The sequence below is a fragment of the Mandrillus leucophaeus genome, unplaced genomic scaffold, assembly GCF_000951045.1.
Source record: "Mandrillus leucophaeus isolate KB7577 unplaced genomic scaffold, Mleu.le_1.0 Scaffold826, whole genome shotgun sequence".
Taxonomy (NCBI): Eukaryota; Metazoa; Chordata; class Mammalia; order Primates; family Cercopithecidae; genus Mandrillus; species Mandrillus leucophaeus.
Genome location: NW_012108986.1, coordinates 468,267 through 491,552, shown reverse-complemented (window position 1 = coordinate 491,552; position 23,286 = coordinate 468,267). Strand labels below are relative to the sequence as shown.

At 39.3% G+C, this 23,286-nt stretch overlaps 1 protein-coding gene across 1 annotated transcript in view; it reads right to left on the bottom strand.

The window, feature by feature from the left end:
* Nucleotides 1-275: 275 nt before the first annotated feature.
* The window catches only part of ATP6V0D2 (ATPase, H+ transporting, lysosomal 38kDa, V0 subunit d2), a 41,134-nt gene continuing 18,123 nt past the window's right edge, over nt 276-23,286 (bottom strand). The window contains exons 2-7 of the mRNA XM_011968054.1: nt 14,737-14,915; nt 12,839-12,918; nt 11,395-11,472; nt 4,193-4,369; nt 2,943-3,017; nt 276-1,673 (exon numbers count right to left, since the gene is read on the bottom strand). Coding sequence (XP_011823444.1) covers nt 1,512-1,673; nt 2,943-3,017; nt 4,193-4,369; nt 11,395-11,472; nt 12,839-12,918; nt 14,737-14,915 — 751 coding nt within the window. The 3' untranslated portion in view covers nt 276-1,511. The remainder of the gene's footprint in view (nt 1,674-2,942; nt 3,018-4,192; nt 4,370-11,394; nt 11,473-12,838; nt 12,919-14,736; nt 14,916-23,286) is intronic.

The window sequence follows — 23,286 nt, the reverse complement described above, 5'->3', positions numbered from 1 at the left end:
AATATTCTGATTTGAAGAATTTTCAAATATATATGGGTTTATTTTTTAAAACATAGCAAATGTAGATTTTACATTTAGGAATATCTTTTACATTTAAAGGAAGGACTTGAGCAGTGCTGTGTTGCCTTTGTTTTCCTGGTAGCTCTATGCACCATTGCTACTGAGATTTTAATAGAGAATCCATACCCTGCAAACTGAACTAGCGATTTTTGAATGAGTAAACTACAATTAAGGAGGTCATTTTCTTCTCATGTAAAGAAGGAAGAAACCACAAGAAAGAGAGATAAACCTTTTATTTAGAGAAAGGTGTGAAAAGCAAATTTATTAACAAATTGAACACTGCTTACATCTAGAAGATAGGATTTGGAGTTGTGTTGCTTTCTCAAGCTGATTGTATCAAAGTATATTAGAAAAACAAAATAAGCGGCCAGGTGTGGTGGCTGAACAAGGGGCCTGTAATCCCAGCACTTTGGGAGGCTGAGTAGGGTGGATCATGACATCAGGAATTCAAGATCTGCCTGGCCAAGATGGTGAAACCCCAGCTCTACTAAAAATACAAAAAAATTAGCCGGGTGTGGTGGTGGGTGCCTGTAATCCCAGCTACTTGGGAGGCTTAGGCAGAGAATTGCTTGAATCCAGGAGGCAGAGGTTGCAGTGAGCCGAGATCATGCCACTGCACTCCAACCTGGGCGACAGAGCGAAACTCTGTCTCAAAAAAAAGCAAAACAAATAAAAAACACATTTTCCAACAAATGTGAACCATGTTGGCTACATACAGCTTTGGATTTCTGTGAATCTAGGCAAAGAACAGACAGTTAAAATGTCAGTGAAGCCCAGCACAGTGGCTCACGCATGTAATCCCAACACTTTGGGAGGCTAAGGGGGATCGTGGATCCCTTGAGCCCAGCAATTCGACATTAGCCTGGGTAATATGTAGAAACCCTGTCTCTACAAAAAATACAAAAATTAGCTTTGTGTGGTGGTGTGCACTTGTAGTCCCAGCTACTTGGGAGGCTGAGAAGTGGGAGGATCACTTGAGCCTGGGAAGTGGAGGCTGCAGTGAGCTGTGATCACACCACTGCACTGTAGCCTAGGTGACAGACTGAGACCTTGTCTAGAAAAAAATTTAAAAGAGAAAAAGCAAAGGAGACATTCAGTATTTGGACCTGCAGCGAAGCATGGAAAAGCATGAATAAAATATTTTTATTAGGTCCAATTTTTAACATGATCAAACAAGAATAAGAAAAATACCATAGGGTTAATTAAAATTAACCTGTAAGATCCCGTGAAGAAAGAGACAGACATGTGGAAACAAGATCTAATGCCACTGAGAGTAAGGAAATGCTTTGTTTCAGGGCTGGCTTACTGTGTTTCCATGGATTTGCAGCTCAAGAAGATATAGTGTGGCTTACTTTTGTGTAGTCTAGATAATACAACACAATTTCTTTTATTTTCTTCAATAACTTCCTTTCAACATTTATAATTTTCTGCATTTGAGAACTTCACTTGGGTTATAAAATTGGAATGTAACTGTTGATTTTAGTTCGATGCCTCTGTGAAATACATTCTGCTATCCATACAATATTTCTCATTTCCTGTTCCTTCAGCTTTACATATGCATAAAACACACCGTAGTGGAACTGTCTGTTGAATGCCAGCACATTCATTTGTACCTGAGGAAAGAAAAAAAGTAACACAGATCATCAACTTATTTGGAACATTATGAAATAATATTAAGCTGCTGACTGGCTTGTACCTGTGCAGTGCTTATTCGTGTTTAAATAAGCAATCTCTAAATTGGGCCTAATAGAGGAGTATGGTGACAACTCAGAAAGTTCTAAATGGAGAGTGTCACTCTGCAGATAAATGTAGACAATGGAAGTTATTAAAGTAGAATCACAAGAAAAGCTCCAAATTGAAATAGGATAACTTTTACACTGTTAGTGGGAATGTAAATTAGTTTAACCATTGTGGAACATAGTGTGGCAATTCTTCAAGGATCTAGAACCAACACCACCATTTGACCCAGCAATCCCGTTACTGGGTATATACCCAAAGGATTATAAATCATTCTATTATAAAGATACATGTGCACATGTTTATTGCGGTACTGTTCCTAATAGCAAAGACTTGGAACCAATCCAAATGCCCATCAATGATAGACAGGATAAAGAAAATGTGGCACATATACACAGTGGAATACTATGCAGCCATAAAAAATGATGAGTTCATGTCTTTTGCAGGGACTTGAATGAAGCTGGAAACCATCATTCTCAGCACACTAACACAGGAACAGAAAACCAAACACCACACGTTCTCACTCATAAGTGGGAGTTGAACAATGAGAACATATGAGCACAGGGAGGGGAACATCACACACTGGGGCCTGTTGGTGGCAGGGGCAGGGGGGAGCATAGGAGAGGGATAGCATTAGGAGAAATACCTAATGTAGATGATGGGTCGAAGGGTGCAGCAAACCACCATGGCACATGTATACCTATGTAACAAACCTGCACGTTGTGCACATGTATCCCAGAACTTAAAGTATAATAATTTTTTTTTAAAAAGAAACATTATCTCGTATGATTAACCAAAATTTTACACTAAAATTTGTAGCATTTGTAATAACGTTCTTCAGCAAATTCCATGAGGAATGGAATGTACTTCCATTAATTCCTGCAGTTTTTAAGTAAACTCTTTTAGGAGGGGGAAAAAAAAAAAAGAAAAAAGAAAAGCTCCAAACTTTAGCAGCACTGCTAGCATGAAGATTCCTAGGTGTGTGTGTAACTTTGTAGTAAGAATATAGTAATACTGCCTATCAGGCTATGAATATGCCTAATCAATTGACATGGATCAGTTGTAAAAAGAAAATCCAAAGTAAGAAAATATATAAAATCCACAGTAAAAGAAAAATAAGCTAATAGCATTTTCACTTATCATACCTCATGCTCGTAAAACACGTCCTCCAATGTCTTTCCCCCACTGCCACCTACAGCTTCAAATAAAGGTTTGTATACCTTAAAAACAAAAATGTTAACTTTAAATACATTTTCATTTCTTATAAATGTATGTAAGTATATTTTTCCTAGCATTATAGAAATTGCGCACATATTTAAGAAAAAAAACTATACCGGGAGGACTGAAGGTTTTTTTTATAGGATTTTGGCCTCCCAAAGAAACAACAAAAAATCCAAATAACAAGAGTGAGGATGAAATTCTAGCCTACTGGCTTGTTTAGGGCTACAAGGCAATTCAACTCTCAGTATACAGTGTTTGAACTCATTTTCTCACTCAGGGTCTTGGGGCTAGCTAGATACATTATAGAAGCTCAGTGAATGCTCATGATTTGATCGGTATGGGCTCATAGGTTCTTTGAGATGAAAATTGATAAAATTCACATGCGATTTCCAGTGTGGAAGGGGTGGAATGTGGGAGAAATTCAAATTTTCATATTGTGCTAAAGAGTCTCACGCAATTACTTATGAGATGTCACAAAGTTTATGCATTTGCTGACTTTCATCTTTCCTGGAGTGCTTCAGAACCCCACAGGAAAAGATGAGTGTCATTCTAGCCCTGGAAAAGTTACCTGGAGGTTATGTAACTCTGTGCAAGTCAGAGGGAATGGAAGCTGAGCCGACGCGTACAACCTTAAGCTGAGGAGCTTTAGGTGCTCCAAGAGCAACTGGATGCTGGAGTGGGGGAAGGACACAAGCAGCTGTCTTTCCTCTCCTCATATCTGGCCACTCAGCAAGGTGAGTGGAAAAACTAATACATCCATATCCTTCCTTGCAGTCCACCTAGACGTTCTGTGCCTAACCTTGTTTCCTTAGTGGGTACCTGAAAGGGCTGCTGGATCAGACTATTTTACATAACGTTGATATGAGCTCACATTTCCAGAACACTCCACCAGTCTCCTGGGGGAACTTGCTTTATCAAACACTTCAAAAGGAGTGCTCAGATGACCATTCCCCGGAGATTTAAACAAGTACTTGCTTGGCAGGAACCTTGAAAATTAGCAGCTTGGGCTAGAAACTTAATGTGTCTCTTGCTGAAGCTTGCTTCAGCACTGCTTGCTACCTTACAAATGTTATTACTTCTTTTGAATGTAAGTGGACATTTGATGTGTGAGCTTCTAAAGCACGTGGAAATGAATTAGCACAAGGGACTTAGGGAAGCCAGGGTCATCACATACTCCGTAATGATCTGCTACGTTCTTCATCTGGTCAAAGTCTTCTGCTTGAGCCAACAGCCGCAACCCCTCAGGATAGAGCTTGCCGAAGGTTGGATAGAGGGTCTCCCGGTCTTCTTTGCTCAATTCAGTACCAAAGGAGTTAAGAGTGATGATAAAAGCACGTCTGTCGGCCTCAAACTGAATTTGCAAGACAAAAACCAGTAAAATCTAATAAACTGCTAAATGCGATAAACAGACTCTTAACTACACAAATTCATTTCTGAAATGATTTGCTTTCCTTTCTGGATCTATGTCTAATTATACTCCAGACATGTGTTATTAGTGTTCCCCTAGTCTTTTCTTGTAATGGAGTAACTCTGCTTGCCAGAGAAGGCTCACACAGCAGCAATGATGACCTATGACTCCTGAAACCCCAGTAAGCTTTATTTCCCGGGCACCCTGCAATGAATTCCTCACGTGTCTCTGTCATATTAGGCCACCAGCGTCGCAAGTGTCTCTTCTATAAAAAGGAGAATAATACCTATTTCTTAGGGTTCATTCAGGGACAGAACCAGGTAATATAAGTGGAAGTGCTTAGAATGATATTTGGAACAAAAAGTGCATGCCATACATGTTAATATCCCTTCCTAGTTGTCAATGTCAGCATAACTTTTTACATAATGAAATTTTGTGCTACCTACCATTTATTTATACTTTCATGCCTTTGGTTTTCTTTGTTAGTGTCCTAGGTGAGGTATCAATAAATCTAAGACTAGCTAAGAACTATGTGGGGTGGGACAAGTCAGGTTTCTCTCAAGAAGTTTTCTTCTTTGTAAGATGCTGGAATGTGGCTAACGATCTTCAAGATAGGTCAACACATACTCACAGCCTGTCTTCTCTGTGCTGAACTAGGCACCTGGGCTCCCATCCCTCCATCATTCCTATTTCATCTGACCCCTCAAGTCTTTCTTGAAATTTCATTTATATTCCTTTGAGCTCCATGTTTCTACTGTCTCTTGGTTCTCCTCCTATCGACTCTGGCCATTCCATCTCAGTCTGTCCTTCAGGGACTCCTCCTCTACCTACTGTGGGGGCTTGCCATGGTTTCCTTGGGCTAAGCAGCAATTCTCTAGGTACTCCAAATGTCCAGTACTTACCACTTCATTTTGAAATCTGTGCCTGTGTTTCTCCCCACTACACTCTAAAATCTTTTAAGAACCATGTCTCACTTTTCATTGTTCTTTTTTTTTTTTTTCTTTTGAGATTGGGTCTCACTCTCTCATCAAGGCTGGAGTGCAGTGGTGGGGTCAGGAGTCACTGCAACCTCAACCTCCCAGGGCTCAGGTGATCCTCCCACTTCAGCCTCCCAAGTGGCAGGGACTACAGGCATGTGACACCATGCCTGGCTAATTTTTCTTGTAGAGATGGGATTTTGCCATAATGCCTAGGCTGGTCATGAACTCCTAGGCTCAAGAAATCCTCCCTCCTGGGCCTTCTAAGTGTTAGGATTACAGGCATGAGACACCATGCCCAGCCTTTTGTTCCTTTTTTAATAGCCAGTGCCTGACACATAAGAAAGTCTTAAGTACTTACTGAATCCAACAGAGTGATGTGTGATCCCCTAATACTTTGAAAATTCTCCAACATTCTCCATAATGTTGCTATTCAAAGCAATATTTTGTGACTCAGTAGCTTTGACGTCACCTGGAAGCTTGTTAGAAGTGCAAGAGTCTCAGGCCACAGTCCAGCCCTACTCAACCAGAATCTGCATTTTTATAGGATTCCCAGGCTATCTGTATGCACATGAAAGCTGAAAAGAATTGCTGTGCTATCCTCTAATCAGCTTTTGACTGGTTAACCGATAACAAAACCCAACTTGCAACAGATTTCACCGGAACTGTTATGTAAGAACAGGTGTTTTCTATCAGGAGAGTGAGAGTTAGTTCCATCTGATCCTTTTGATTGCTCTCATGGAGATTATGGGTGAGCTGAAAAGTAGGGAGTGGCTTTATTTGGAAGCAAAGGCAGCTGTCTCTGGCTACTGAATATAACCAGTCCTGTCAGTAATTTTAGACCTTCTAGGGATAAGAGAAGAAATGCAAGAGGAAGATTTCATGGCAATAAGAAAACTTCAGACAAAAATTAGGGCAGCAAGAGCAACAATGGAGGTAATTGTCCCAGATGTTCTTTAATGTGCTCTCTGATTCTAAAATGTTATGCTCTTATAAGAGAATTAGGGCAAGGTAGGCAGCATTGCAGACATGCAAACAGCAGAGGCCAGGTTGGAGGAGGGAGCTGCAGGAAGTAAAATAGGATGTTTTGGAGGAATTGTCATCACTCAATCATTGGAAAAGCAATTGGAGAAGTGGGAAGGACAGATAGCTGGGGAGAGAATATGAATACAAGAAGAAAGGGCTTTGGCTGATACAGGTTATCAGAGCCCCCCATCTTCTCACTACCTTCTTGTCCTTGTTACCACTTCTTCCCTTAGCCTACCACACATGTGCTCTCTTCCATAACTCTGCATGCCGAAATCCTCCCTGCATTCGCGTCCCATCAATTGTCATCTTTTTCATAAGAAGTCCTTCCATTTCTTCTCTAATTGGATATGATTCCCTTTGAACCCTGATTACATTCCATTTTCCTTTTATCATAACTGACTATATATCTACCTTACTTTTCTAGTCTAGAGGCTCTTTTGGGTAAGTGTGTGTATTATCCTCTTAGGGAAAAAACGCATCATTTTAGAATTGGAAAAGGACTGTTCTTTGACCATCCCTAAGCAGAGTTTGACACGCATTTGATTAGAGGAGACCGAATGGTCTGGTGTTAGTGTGACTTAGCTCCTGTTTCTTGCAGAGAGTTGGCATGCTGTGTGGTATGGTGTATGTTGGCAGTCCTGTACCTTTCCTTTTACTCTTCCCTATAAAAACATACTCATGTTAAAACTAGACCTTATTTTTTGTTGTTATTGCAAGAGATAGCAATATACTGTTGGGAAGAAGGGCACACCTGGCAGGAGGCAGTAGGCAGAAGTGTCAGTGGCAATGGAAAAGAGTAAAGTGAACTGGAATGGAGCCCAGCCTTATCAGCGCATACACTGACCAGTAGAGATCAAACAAACATATTTTATGCTTGTTTTTCACTGCCCTATTAACCATAAGATTGAAGAGTAGGAGTAAAAGGCAAATATTATACTACAGTGCATTTGCCTTGAACATAAGTCAATTTCTTTTTTTTTCATATGAAGTTATAATCTTGTAATTAGGTCAGATTTTCACATGTAAGCTGAGGTTAATGGTCTCTTCTACCATATAAAGTCTCCGGCCAAATGAGAGTAAATGAGAATATACATGGAATTTATAAATAGTAAGTGCTCTATAGTTACAAAAATAAAAGGGAGGTAATTACACGATCGAAAGTATTTATGTAAACTGACAAACACCCTTTGATCATATAATTATAAACGTTTTAACTCCATGCCCTATGTAGCTGATATTTCTATATAAATAAAAATGGTTCAATGGATTTTTATTTTTATTTTTATTTTTTAGAGACAGGATCTCACTCTGTCGCCCAGCCTGGAGTGAGGTGGTTTATGGCTCACTGGAACCTGGAGCTTCTGGGCTGAGGTGGTCTTCCCACCTCGGCCTCCTGAGTAGCCAGGACTATAGGTATGTTCCACCAGGCCTGGTTAATTTCTGTATTTTTGTAGAGGTGGGATTTTGCTATGTTGTCCAGGCTGGTCTCAAACTCCTGGCTTCAAGCAATTCTTCTGCATAGGTCCCCCAAGGTGCTGGGATTGCAGGCATAAACTACCATGCCTAGCTGCATTCTTTTTTAACGCTGTTTGAAACAAACAAATAACTAATCTAATCTGATACCATGAAGATTGGAAAAGTACAATGAGAACACTGGGCATATCATAATTTGATCATATCATCCCAGTGATAAGCATTTTGCTGATACTATCTTTTTTTTTTTACATTACCGAGGATTACCAAGACATAATTCTTACCTATTTCTTACCTATTCAAAGACATAATTCTTACCTTACCTATTTACCAATTTTTATAGTACACAGTATGATCTTGCTTATGAATTAGCATTTATGTTTATATAAAAGAATTGTGAATGGTGAATTTAATGCAGAGGCACTATGGCACAGTGGATAAGCACATAAGTACCGGAGCCAACTGCCTGCATTCCAATCCTGACTTACTAGCTGTGAGACATAAGGTAAGTTACTAGCCTTCTCTGTGCCTCAGTTGCTCCTTCTGAAAAACAGACACTAGACTACCTATTCTGTGTGGTTTTGAAGTCTAAGTGAATTCATGTATATAAAGCACTCAGGAATAGTGCTATTGTGTACCTTTGATAAGGTTATGAGTCTTCATATAACTTTTATTTCACATATTTCACAGGTAGAAAGTACACAAACCATTTCTAAACCACAAGAATTATGCTGAGTAGAAATTCTACTTTTGAGCCATAGATAATACGGATTCTTATAGTGTGGCTAGTAGCTGAATTTATGAAAAGAAAGGGTAAGGCTTCATAGGGTCACTAGTTACTCATGTTGCATGATTAGCATGACTGAGAGAGACTATTTTTCATTCTGTCATTTACTATGCCTTAAAAATGTTATTTATTTATTCAATATCCACTTTCTCTACAATATAGATAAGGACAAAAATATTTTTTGGAGATCTTTAATGATAAGATTTTCACTTCATAACTACTTAGGCTTTATTTTAAGAATTTCAGGCTGGGACAACATAAATACATAAATAGACTTTCTTTCTTTCTTTCTTTCTTTCTTTCTTTCTTTCTTTCTTTCTTTTTTTCTTTCTTTTCTTTCTTTTCTTTCTTTCTTTCTTTTCTTTCTTTCCTTCTTTCTTTCTTTCCTTTCTTTCTTTCTTTCTTTCTTTCTTTCTTTCTTTCTTTCTTTCTTTCTTTCTTTCTTTCTTTCTTTTTCTTTCTTTCTTTCTTTCTTTCTTTCTTTTTCTTTCTTTCTTTCTTTCCTTCTTTCTTTCTTTCTTTTTTTTTTTCTGATGGAGTCTCACTCTGTCGCCCAGGCTGGAGTGCAGTGACGTAATCTTGGCTCACTGCAACCTCCGCCTCCCAGGTTCAACCTTCATGCCTCCTGTGCCTCAGTCTCCCAAGAATCTGTGCACCACCACATCTGGCTAATTTTTTTGTTTTGTTTTGTTATTAGAGACAGGGTTTCACCACGTTGGTCAGGCTGGTCTCACACTCCCAACCTCAGGTGCTACACCCACCTTGGCCTCCCAGAGTGCTGGAATTATAGGTATGAGACACCGTGTCCAGCCAAGACCTGGTCTTTTCAAAAAAATAAAAAACTTAGCTGGGCATGGTGGCATGGGCATGTGGTCCCAGCTACTCAGGAGGCTGAGGTGGAAGGATCATCTGAGCCCAAGAGGTCGAGGCTGCAGTGAGGCATGATCATGCCACTGCACTCCTCCAGTCTGGCCAACAGAGTGAGGCCACATCTCAAAAACAACAAACGAAATCTCAATAAGGAATAGCAAAATATCTTCAACTATAAAACTTTTTGTTTCTTTTTTCTATATCACCAGTCATCAAGCAAGTAAAATTTTAATGATTAGATGTTTTGAGGGGAGCTAATTTTATCATATGTGGTTTCAGAGTTTAGGTTGAAATATTTGCAAATGAAGTTAATTTTTTCTTTTTACCTAAAGGGTAATGCTTATTAGGCTTTTCTTGAAATCAGAATTCCACCCACCAGTGAAGTCACTGTACCAGATAATGTAATGATGAAAAATATTCTTTAGATAAAATATAGTTTCACAGGGCAAAGTAAGGGCTTATAAAAGCACTAAGTGATTTTTTTTTCTTTTTAAGTGAATTAGGAAATTATTTACTAGCAAGAGGAATAGATGTAAAATACTCAGTGCAAATTATGTGCAGGATGCCCCACAAATCCTTCTGATCTCTGCCCTGAATCTCCCATGCATTTGTGGGTCAATATTCTTAAGCAAGAGGACTCCTAAGCATAGATGAAATCTGTAGTCCTTAAGAGGAATTAACAAGAGTATCACATAACCTAGAGAGGTAGATACCAATGGTGGCGTTTGACACGTAATTAAATGAGCTTACCCACTGTGAATCACATAGCCGAGGGGTCTTCCTGCCAAAAGCTGGAATGCTCATGGGATGCTTGGGGCAGCCTTTATTTTAGGATTTATAAGGTACAATGTCCCTGTGGATGAAGTTATAGTGGACTTTTGGTGCCAAGTTGTGGGGGTTCCCAACTACCCAATGTTCCCTCACCAGAGGGAATCTGGGTCATTATTGAGTGTCTATAGTCCATTCATTACTCATAGGGTCAGAGGCATTTGAACCAGAGCAACTCCATCTTGAATAGGAGCTGGGTAGAATAAGGCTGAGACCTACTGGGCTGCATTCCTAGATGGTTAGGCGTTCTAAGTCACACAACGAGATAGGAGGTCGGCATAAGATACAGGTCATAAACACTTTGCTGATAAAACAGGTTGCAGTAAAGAAGCCTACTAAAACCTATGAAACCAAGAGTGACCATGGTCCTTTTTACTGCTACACTTCCACCTGCACCATGACAGTTTACAAATGCCATGACAATGTCAGGAAGTTACCCTATATGGGCTAAAAAGGGTAGACATGAGTAACCCACCCCTTGTTCAGCATATAATCAAGAAATAACCATAAAAATGGGTAACCAGCAGCCCTCAGGGCTGCTCTGCCTATGAAGTAGCCATGCTTTTACTCCTTTACTTTCTTAATAAACTTACTTTCACTTTATGGACCCAAATTCTTTCTTGCTGAGATTCAAGAACCCTCTGTTGGGGTCTGGGGTGGGACTCTTTTCCAGTAACAACAGTATACTAAATTTTTATTGTTTAGAATCTATTTTTTACATACTACATCAAAATGAATCATAGCCAAATCTGTGTAAGCATTATTATTTTCTAATTCCAAGATAACTTTTCCATGTAGAAAACTTCCAGGCTCCAACCTAAAGAGTTGGAAAATACAACTCTTAACAAAATACATCAAATAATATATATAGTAAAATGTACTGCTTGTCTTATTTCTAGATTAAAAAAAACCTTCAAAGATAAGGAAATTTAAGTAAGGTTAAAACAATAAAAAATATGGAAGCACCTTATATAGCATAACAAAATTCAAGGACTCTTTCTTACCTCAAGAATGGGACACATAACGTCTGCTGTGACATCACCATGATTCTTACAGAATTTATAGAATGCCTCAAGGTAAGACTTAAAAAGAAAAAAGATCATAAAGTGATATAATGAATATATATTCCTTTTGAAAATTTCTAGATCAGCTTTTCATGGTTTATCAAATGCTTTAATGGAAATTGAATTACATCTCCCATAGGGAGATATTTTATAATAAATTTGGTAGAAGCTTTCATATTGCAGCATGTTGCACAGACTAAAAAGGAAATCCAGAAAAGGACAAAACTGCATTTATCATAACTTATAATTACTTAACAAGCACTTTTTTTGCATGGTTTTGGATTATTTCATATGGTTAATTCTTGCTATTTTAACAAGAGTGCCAAGTTCTTTTCTGAGATCAGTGAATAATTTTAGATTCAGCCCTATGCTGACATTTAATCTCTTATAGAGGCACATTTGGGACAGCTTTGAGCTTGGAGCTATATGGGAAAGGTTGTAGGGTCAGACTGCCTGAGTTTGGATCCCAACTCTAATACGTTTTAGCTAACTGACTTCTTCCAAAGAAACCTTGGCTCTCCAAGCCTCAGTTTTCTCCTCTGAGGAATGGAGATAGCATAAACATCATATTTTTGCCAGGTGGATTAAGTGAGTTAAGGCCTATAAATTACTTAGAACAGTGCCTTCTGTTAGTTATATCTCAAAGATGCCTCCTCTAGGCCCACAAGTCACTTTACCAAAAGGAACACTGCCTGCAATACGCTTTTGAAAGGACCACATGTTTGAACACAGGATGCCATGTATATGGCATGGCCGTATATATTCAGTTACTCTGTGTGAGTGTCCAAAGAGGCTATGGTTATCTGAGTAAAAATGGACAGATTTTGCTCAGTCTATAGTATATACAGCTACTCAAATGGTGGCAGCACAGTCCAGACAGACAATCAGATTATGCAAAGTGGTACCTATGATGCAGTGTACACAAATTGTTCATTCTGGTATGCTGCACACTGTAGATTAAAATTGTGTGGGCAGATTAGCTGTGAGATTCAGGGATACTAACAGGATTGAGGTCAGAGATGAACACTGCATAACAGAAGGTTTACTATGTGTGCTGGTTGCTTTAAATGGATTGATATTATTCATCCCACTTATTCACCTACCACCATCCAAACACCTTTTATGTTCCAGATACCATGCAAGGAGCTGGGAATATGGAAGAATAGGGCATGTTATTTCCTCTCAAATATCTTGCTGGCTAGGGGAAGCTGACATGCATGCATTTAACTAGAGAATAGGCCAGAACTATAAAAGTTATATTCCAAATATGTACAGTTTCATAATTGCAGAAGTTGGTTAATGAGCAACGTAACTTTTATTAGAGAACACTAGTCACAATATATTGTGTAATCAAGAAAAACGCAGTATTTGGGAAAACCATTACCTTGTATAGTTTATTGCGCAGCAATTCAATATTCAGTTCATCTAGAGCATTTTCAGACATGCAGTCTTGGAAGAACGGAGCTGAAAGTAGAAATTGCCATACCAAAAAATGAATCTTAAGCAAGATTATAAACTGTAGAAAATGTATCCTGAACACACCACCCTCTGCTCACTCCTGACTGCAGAGTTGCAATCCATACACTCAACTAAATAAGGCTAATAGTAATGAGGATGAAAGCAGTTATTACTTTTTAAGCATTTATCATGTGTAAGCCCTAAACCAGGGGTCCCCAACCCGCAGGCCACAGACCAACACCGGTCCGTGGCCTGTTAGGAATTGAGCCACACAGCTGAGGTGAACGGTGGACCAGAGAATGGCTTCAACTGTAATTATAATTATATAACCATTCCCCATTGCTTGCATTACCACCTGAGCTCCGCCTCCTGTCAGATCAGTGGCAGCATTAGATTCTCATAGGAGAGCAAACCCTATTGTGAACTGTGCATGTGAGAGATCTAGGTTGCACGCTACTTATGAGAGTCTAATGCCTGATGATCTGTCACTGTCTCCCATCACCTACAGATGGGACTGTCTAATTGCAGGAAAACAAGCTCAGGGCTCCCACTGGTTTTACATTATGGTGAGTTGTATCATTATTTCATTAGATATTACAATGTAGTAATTATACAAATAATGTGCACAATAAATGTAATGTGTTTGAATCATCCCGAAACCATCCCCTCTCTCCCATGTTGGGAAAGTTGTCTTCCACGAAACCAGACCCTGGTGCCCAAAAGGTTGGGGACTACTGCCCTAAACCTCACTCACTACACTACACACTGAATATATTTTCACTTAATCTTCACAACACCTTGGAGCTATTCACTTAAGGCTTTTTTGGAAGTCCCCCCTCCTCTACTATCTAACGATAATATTTATTATTTGCAACTTTAGTATGTGCCAAGCATGGAGTTGTACTTAAATTGTGTTTTATTTTTAAAACTCTGGTATAAAAAGACACGATTATTTCCAAAATGAGGAAACTGGGGTGAATTGAATTGCTCCTAGTCACCTTGTTGGGACCGGGCAGAGCCTGGCTTCACGCTCATGGCTGTCTGATTGCGGTCTCAACCTCTCTCGACTAGCCTATAGTATCTCAGCATCGGGTGCTTAATGATGACACAAATATTTTTTTTTCCTTTTTAAAATATCTATTTTAAACAGCAACTATTTTGACAAATGATCAATAGTGAATTGCTACTATCCAGATTTCCTGACAATATTAGATAATGATGCTTATACAATTATCTCTTTAGCATTTTGAATACTACAACTCTTGTTAGTGCCAAATTATAATGAAATTAACAATCATTTTATCATTGCTTCTGATGACTTGACATCTCAGTCATCTCTTGAGCATCTCAGAAAAATTACATTTTTAAACTTCCTGAAACAAAATGCTTCCTATATGCAACCTATCTAGACAGAAGTTTAAATGGAAGGACAAGAAACTAATCCTCTAAAACCAAGCTAGAAAATTACATTTTTTTGAAGAATGACAAGTTCTATTATTTATTTGCTATGACCTGGTATAAAGTGAAGGGTTTGAAGGTTGAGAGATGAGCCCCAATTCCTTCTCTACTACAAATGGTTCACATGTGATCTGAGCAGGTTGCTTCATTTGTCCTCATCTGAAAAATGAGGGAGCTGAACTAGATGATTCCTTAATGTCTCTGCCACTTCCGGGAATCTGCATAGTATGCTACTGTATACATGGAAAAAAAATTGTGAAATCAAAGTACATTTTCTTTTGGACCACAGGGAAGAAAAAATAGTACATTTTCTAATGACTGTGATAACATACACAAGCAGCTACCAAATTATCTAAGTGTTCCTACCTAATGGCGTTTCGATCAGAATGGCATTAAAGAGATCTGAAGGTGTCTCTGCAATGTTGACAGCTTCCATTTCTGTGAAACGGCCCAAGGGGTGGCACTTCCCCAGAATTTCTTTCACAGATTTTTTCTGCAATGCACCATTCATCAGCAGAATCACATTGTCTATCATGTAACTGCACCTGGTTTAGAAGACAACTCAATCATTATAGGACAACTGCAAAAGGATAAGAAGAATCCTACAAGTAAAAAATACACACCTTTGAGGTACACACTGTTTCATTCAGAAACTAACATGAGTCTCTTTTTATTTTAAACACTGGAGTTTACGAGATGTGGAGAAAAATATATGACCTCTGAGACTGTCATAAATTGAAAAGGCATATTCAATACTCTTTTTTTTTTTTTTTTTTTGAGACAGAGTCTCTCTCTGTCACCCTGACTGGAATGCAGTGGCCCAATCTTGGCTTACTGCAATCTCCACCTCCCAGGTTCAAGTGATTCTCCTGCCTCAGCTTCCCAAGTAACTGGGATTACAAGCTCTCACTACCATGCCCAGCTAATTTTTGTATTTTTAGTAGGTACAGGGTTTCAGCATGTTGGCCAAGCTGGTCTCAAACTCCTGACATCAGGTGATCTGCCCACCTTGGCCTCCCAAAATTCTGGAATTATAGGCGTGAGCCACTGTGCCTGCGCCTGGCCATGAAAAAGCATATTCAATATTCTAACAACTAACTAAATAAAACCTTGGCTGGTGGGAATATGTGGAAGAAGCCCCTCCATAGTCATTGTCAAATGCGATGGGGCAGGGGTAAGGGTGTGAACTTGTTTGGTTTATCAGAATGGACAAAGGGCTTGGAAAGTTGAAAAGCACAGACCTGAAGCATCTTACTCTACTTTAAAAAGTGACGACTATATTTGAATCTGCAATGAAGCCTATCACTGAGGATTCAAAATTTAATGCTAAAAAATACTGTGTAATTCTGTCCTCATATGAGATCACATTGTGAATTTTCTAGGCCACCTTCCCCACATACCCAAGAGTTTATTAATTCATATTAATTCATATTTTAATCGTTTTAATGTGATTTCTTTATTTGATATAAGCTCTGCTCAGGATATCCTGGGTGCATGTCCTGGTTCACTCATGTACTTAGCACCTAGGATATTCCAAGCAATGAGGTTGAGAAGTAAATGAGACCTGGGGCATTCCTTTACAGAGAATACAGCTTAAGTGAGGAACTGGACACAGAATCATTTACCATAAATCACAATAGGGTATACATGCTATGCAAAATAAATTATAGGGTGGTGTGGAGAATCATAGCTGGACACTAAACCAGTCCCGGAATTAGACTTGCTAGAGAAATGACAGTCAAGTAGAAACTTGAAGAATTAGTAGGAGCCGGCCAGCCGAAAGGGGCTGGGAACTGGGGGAAAGCACGTTTCAAGGCGGAAGGAAGAACGTTTCAAAAGCCCCAGAGATGAGAACACAAGGACACTCAGGGAGTTTCCTTTGCCTGGGTCGAGCAACGGAGGTTACTGACTGCCCTTACACTGAAGGGAACATTATGACCTATGTAAATATTAAAACTGGAGAAGAGGTAAACAAACACCTATACAGTAAGGGCAGTCAGTATCCTCCGTTGCCCTTAACATCCAAGTTCCTCATCTTGTCTTTCAGTACCCACATGCTCAGCCCCAGCCCCAGCTCCAGTGCTCGGCCCAGGCAAAGGAAACTCCGAGTGTCCTTGTGTTCTCATCTCGGGGGCTTTGCAAACGTCCTTCCTTCTGCCTTGAAACGTGCTTTTCCCCAGTTCCCAGCCCCTTTCCAGAGTCTGGCTGCATGGGGGACAGACTTCCTGGGCAGGGAATTCATTTCTGACTGGAAAAGGGGGTCTCCTTCATTGTGGAGCTTCTACAGCTTACCCCCAAAAATTCTAACTAAAGAAGTTTTTGAAGCAGGCAATTATCCCTTTATAAAAAGCACATGACTATAAAGTTTCTTCACCTCCTGAACAGCAGTACCAAATTTAGACACTATGGAATTTTAGAATCCTTTTTATCTCTTCAAAATGATATTAAAATGGAAGTGCTTATTTAACTGTCCCTTTATGGCTCAAAAGCAATTACCTGAGAGGGCAATTGCTAGCACTTAATAATCCTTAGCAGACTCTAGACATTTAATTGTTCCCCACAACCCCCCTGCAATGTAAAAGCATCCGAGCTGTGAACATTCCCAATTAGCAGAGGACTATTAGAGCAACGTTGACGGGCAACCAACGTCAATGGTGTGAGTAGGATGCAGCCTGCGTATAACACGCAGACGTGCCTCTACAATGTGTGCATGTGTGTGTATTAAGTATTTTTATTTTTACTTTTTTACTAATAGACAGGCTAAGCCCTATATGGCAATGAGCAAGAGCTTTATAGATTGAGTTCAATTTTATTTCAACTCTTACTGAGTGGCCTTGTTTCTAAAATGGAACAATAACACCAGTTCTTGCAGTGTTGCTCAGAAACACTGAGAACCCAGGGCTTGGCCTACGATGAGGGGCAGGGGTGTCTCTTTCCTGTCCCCTTTCTCATTTCCATCACACATAGGTACCAGGTACATAATTATCATTGGCTGTTGGGGTGACAGGGACATAGTGTAACCAGAAGACAGTTTACTTTCTCCAGACTATAATCTTTGTAGATCTCCAGAGAGTCATGCAGGCAATGGTTGCGAAGCAAATAATTGCTGACATTACCTGAGTAATTTTTGAACAAAAAGACACCAGGGTGTTTACCTAATTCAAACCCCTGTTTTAGATAGTTATCCTCATAAGTAGTGACAGAGCCACCCATTCAGTTAGGTTAATTTTTCTCCTACTCATGGTCTAGACAAATGTTCTTTGACACCTGTAAAAATCAGTCACCTAAAACTGTGATGAGCAAATTACTCAATTTCAAAAATTTTAGGATATTAAAATTTTTTTAAATGCTGATTCTTTTTGAGTTTTTTACTATGTAGCAGTAATTATGTGCACACTCTCACTCAAGCTTCACAACAACTCAATGCTGTAAGTACCATTATTAAGGAAAACCGAGTCTTAGCAGTATTAAATACCTTGCCCAAGATCACAGTGCTGGCAAGCAGCAGAGTTGGGTCCCTAAAATCAAAGTGCTGGCTCTCCCTAGAAGGTTCAGATAAAAGAACTCAAGCCAGATGATATTTTAACATTTCCATTTGATCTTAGAGCTATTCTTTCTCCTCCTGCTCCCTAGCTTATTTAAGGATCTCAAAGATAACTATAATATATTTTCTGTATGATAACTACCACATTCTGGTGCTATAACAGTTGCTAAGAGGTCAAATAATATAGAGCCATAATTTGGTAAGTTAGAGGAATTGCTCTTCTCTGAATAAAAATTTTAGTACTTCAGTGTCATTAGCAATAGCTGAGAAATGACTGTCATTCACAAAGCACTCTGGCATGAGATAGAAAAAGAGAAACGCCTTCTAAGAAAAACACAGTTCAGTGAAGAAGCTCTCCAGGGTATTACCTCTTCATTGTCACACCCACCCTTTTCCACCCACCACCCCCAATGCCTAGAAAATGCGAATCAGTTCTCCCACTCTATAATTTTGCCATTTTCTGAATAATATATAACTGGCAGCAGATAATAAGTGACATTTTGAGACTGGCTATTTTAGCCCTGCTCGGTGTTCTTGAGATACATGTAATACATTCAAGCTGTTGCATGTAAACAGTTTGTTCCTTTTTATTGGTGAGTAGTATTCCATGGTATTGATATACCACAGTGTATTTAACCATTCACCTATTGATGGACATTTGTGTTTTTTTCTAGTTTTTGGCTATTACAAATAAAAACTGTTAAGAACATCTCTGTGCTGATTTTTATATTAAAATCAGTTTTTATTATTCTTGGATAAATGCCCTGAAGTGCAGTTGCTAAATGGCATAGTAAGAGTATGTTTAGTTTAAGAAACTGTAAGACTATTTCTTAGAGTAGCTGTCCCAATTTTAGCACAGTATTAAAAACTTTACTTCTTTTTAAGTGTCTTTTCTTTCCCTGCTTATAACTGTTATAAATATTTCCTTTATATACATCAAGAACCACATCAGACAGTGTAATGATTTTGCTTCAACTGTCAAATACAATTAGAAAACTCAGGAGGAGAAAGAGTGTATTGTATTTACCCATATTTTTCTCCTTTCTGTTGTTCTTTCTTTTTTCCTGTTGTTTCAAAATTATTCTTTTTATCATTTCCTTTGTGTTTCAAATGCTTTGTTTAGCCATTCTTTTAGTGTAGGTCTGCTAGTGACAAAATCTCTTAGTTTTCCTTCATCTTAGAATATCTTGATTTTCCCTTCATTCCTGAAGAATATTTTCACTGAATACAAAATGCTATTTTTCTCTTGTCTTTAGTGCTTGAAAAATACTACACTGCTTGCTTCTGGCTCCTTGGTGCCTAATGAGAAATCTATGGTTCAAATTGCTTCTCTCTTATTGGTAAGGAGTCATTTCCCATAGCTTTCAAGATTTGTTTTACCTTTTTTTCTTTCAAAAGTTTGATTATGACATGTCTTGGCCTGGATTTCACTGGATTTTTCCTGTTTGGACTTTCACTTAGCTTCTTGAATCAGTGGGTGTGTGTCTTTTGCCAAATGGGGGGGAATTTTCAGCCATTATTTCTTTGAATACTTTTTCAACCTTTCTTTTTTTCTCCTCTCATTCTGGGATTTATTACTACTCTGCACGTGGCCTCTATTGACACCAAGGCTAAAAGAGGGCTTATTACTGCTGGGAGGTGGTCAAAGGCCCAGCTTCCCGCTTGGCCCTCTCTGACCCCATTTACAGCCAGGTGAGGGTAGACATCTGGGCCCCCACTAAGCCTTTGCTTAAAGGGGTAGGGTTGCAGTTTTTCCCATGGCACTTGGTTAGAGTAGAGTCATTATTATCTAAAGATATTCTTGTTGTGGCCAGGTGTGGTGGCTCACGCCTATAATCCCAGCACTTTGGGAGGCCAAGACAGGTAGATCACAAGGTCAGGAGTTCGAGACCAGCCTGGCCAATATGGTGAAACCCCGTCTCTACTAAAAATATAAAAATTAGCTGGGCATGGTGGCGGGCGCCTGTAGTCCTAGCTACTCAGGAGGCCAAGGCAGGAGAATCGCTTGAACCCGGGAGGCGGAGGTTGCAGTGAGCCGAGACTGCACCACTGCACTCTAGCCTGGGCGACGGAGCGAGACTCCGTCTCAAAAAAAAAAAAAAGACTTTCTACTTGTGAGGTTGCCACTTTCCTGGTCCTTTGGCTAGAGAGAACAGGCTTTTCTTGGGCTTTTTTGTATGTGCCTGTTGGCTTTCTGGGCTGTAAGATTCTCTAGCATCCAGCTGGGAGTGTATGAGACAAAAGGAAAACCCAAGAAACTCAAAACCAAGCCATTTCCTGGGTCTCAAGTTTCTTAGCCAATCCGTCTTCTCTCTACCTTTTAGTCATTAGTGTCCTCCAAGATGCCAATACTTCAACCGCAATAAGATAGCATCTTACCCAATTTAGAATGGATAGTATTAAAAAGACAAACAATAAAATATACTGGAGAGAGGATGTGGAGAAAAGGAGATTCTTGTACACCATTGGTAGAAATTTCAGTTAGCACAGCTACTGTGGAAAACAGTATGAAGATATCTCAAAAAACTAAAAACAGAAACATCATACAATGCAGCAATCCCACTACTGGGTATCTATACTAAGGAAAATAAATCAGTATATCAAAGGGATACCTGCATGCACATGTTTATTGCAGCACTATTCACGATAACAAAGATATGGAATTAACCTAAGCATCCATCAACAGATGAATGGGTAAAGAAAGTATGGTATAGATACACAATAGAATACTATTCTGTCATAAGAAGAATAATATGTCATTTGCAGCCACATGGATGGAATTGGAGGTCATTATGTTAAGTAAAATAAACCAGGCACAGAAAGCCAAATATCGTATGCACTCACTCATGTGTGGGAACTAAAGAAAGTTGATCTCATAAAGGTAATCAGTAGAATGACAGATAATAGAGGCTAGAAAGGGTGGGTGGTGGGGAGGGGGAGATGAGGAGAAGCACATTAAGAGGTACAAATATACAGTTAGATAAAAGGTATAAGTCTATAGACAGTAGAGCAGAGTGACTATAGTTAACAATGTATGACATATTTCAAAATAGACTGATGGTTCCCAACACAGAAATGACAAATACTCAAAGTAATAGACTCTTCAAATACCCCGACCTGATCATTACACATTCTATAACTGTACCAAAACATCGCATGGACCCCATAAATATAGAAAAGATTATGTATCAATTAAAAAAACAACACTCTAATACTTCAAATAGTCCTGTGGTTTGTTTAGTGCCCTGAAGTTTTTTATACCTCAGGGCTATACATCACAGTATGGTGTAAAAGGATGGTGGAAAAAGAACAATTGTGATAAGGAGGTGATAATGGGAACCCAGCACAGTGTTCTGGCTTCAAGTACTCTTAGGTAGTTTTAGTACATATACATATAGGCACTCAGGATCTGGAAACTGGTCATCTTGTAATCACTCCTGTCTCCATAACCCTTGGAAAGCATCCTGTAGACCTAGGGGGACACGTACAACAGAGGAAAGATTGCTGTCCTGTAGAATGTTCAAAATTATTCACTAAGATAGGTTTTAATTTCTTTCTTTTTTAAATTTCAATTTCTGCATATGTTTTTAAATGGACATAAGACTGGGTGCAGTGGCTCACACCTGTAATCTCAGCACTTTGGGAGGCCGAGGCAGGCAAATCACCTGAGGTCAGGAGTTCGAGACCAGCCTGGCCAACATGGTAAAACCCCATCTCCACTTAAAATACAAAAATTAGCCAGGCATGGTGACAGGTGCCAGTAATCCCAGCTACTTGGGAGGCTGAGGCAGGAGAATCGCTTGAACCCGGGAGGCAGAGGTTGCAGTGAGCTGAGTTCACACCACTGCACTCCAGCCTGGGTGACAAAGCGAAACTCCATCTCAAAAAATAAAATAAATAAAAATGACTGGGTGCGGTGGCTCACACCTGTAATCCCAGCATTTTGGGAGGCTGAGGCGGGCAGATCACGAGGTCAAGAGATCAAGACCATCCTGGCCAACATGGTGAAACTCTGTCTCTACTAAAAAATACAAAAATTAGCTGGGCGTGTTAGTGTGCACCTGTAGTTCCAGCTACTTGGTAGGCTGAAGCAGGAGAATTGCTTGAACCCAGGAGGCAGAGGTTGCAGTGAGCTGAGATTGCGCCACTGCACTCCAGCCTGGTGACAGAGTGAGACTTCGTCCCCCTGCCACACAAAATAAATAAATAAATAAATAAATAAATAAATATAAAATGGACATAATATATTAGAAAAATGCATATAATATATAATTAAGTATGTTAGCATATTATGTTGGTCTTGTGTTTTAATGATTGAGGTATATGATTAAAGGATGGTGATCACTGATCCAAGGGGACAGAAGGGACGTTGGACATTATATAACAAAGAACTGCTAGCCACACTGTTATTTGTCTCTAAGATAAAATCCAAAAGGGTCTCTGAGGTAGAGAAGGGGAGAGTTAAGATTTCTGATGTACTTACGAGTACTGAGTCAGAGTGAGCGGAGATGGCGATAAACCCAGACCTTGAGAACAGAATCGAAAGGGGAAAAACTGGGGTGAGGGGTCATTATGCCAGCAGAAATGCTCCGAGGCTTCCCCGTAGGGCATGTGGGGAGGAGGACAGAGGCAGGCAGCTGGGCATATTATTCTCCCTCTCAAGCACCAGCAAGAAGGTGGGCTTCACTCTGGGGAGAGAGTGCTTTTCAAGCTGCGTCTGCCAGGATTTGCAATGGTATTTGATGAGTGTAAACACCCCTCCAGGACACCTTCCTTCTCATTCCTGGAACTTGAATTCCGTGATCACTTGTCTTATGATTGCCCTATCTCCCAGGCCTGTCATTTTCTTTTCTTTTTAGCTCATTTGTTGTTTTGTTTTTCCTGTCTGTCTCTTAAGCATTGCACACCCTGAGACTAGAAAACCTCTGTTTTGTAAAATTATTTTTAACATAACTTAATTTTTAGAATAAGTTTAGATTCACGGAAAAAATTGGGATTATGGTACAGAGAGTTTCCGTATACCCCATACCCAGTTTCTTCTTATTAACGTCTTAAAATAGTTTGGCACATTAGTTATAATTCATGAATCAATATTAACATATTGTTATTAATTAAAGTCCATATTGTATTATTTCCTTGGTTTTTAAGGGATAGGAAGGAGATTTTTGCAAGGAAGAAGGAGAAAGAGTGAAAATGGTAAAAAAAAAAAGGAGCACAAAGAGTTGTCACAGAATGAGACAAGGACATCAACAACGGTAAATGACATGGTGAATTAGGAAAGAGCTGAAAAAATATCCATTGGACTTAGCTGTTAGAATGGCTTTTGGTGACTTGATGGGGAAGGAAATAAGACTGAAGTGGAATGAGGAAAT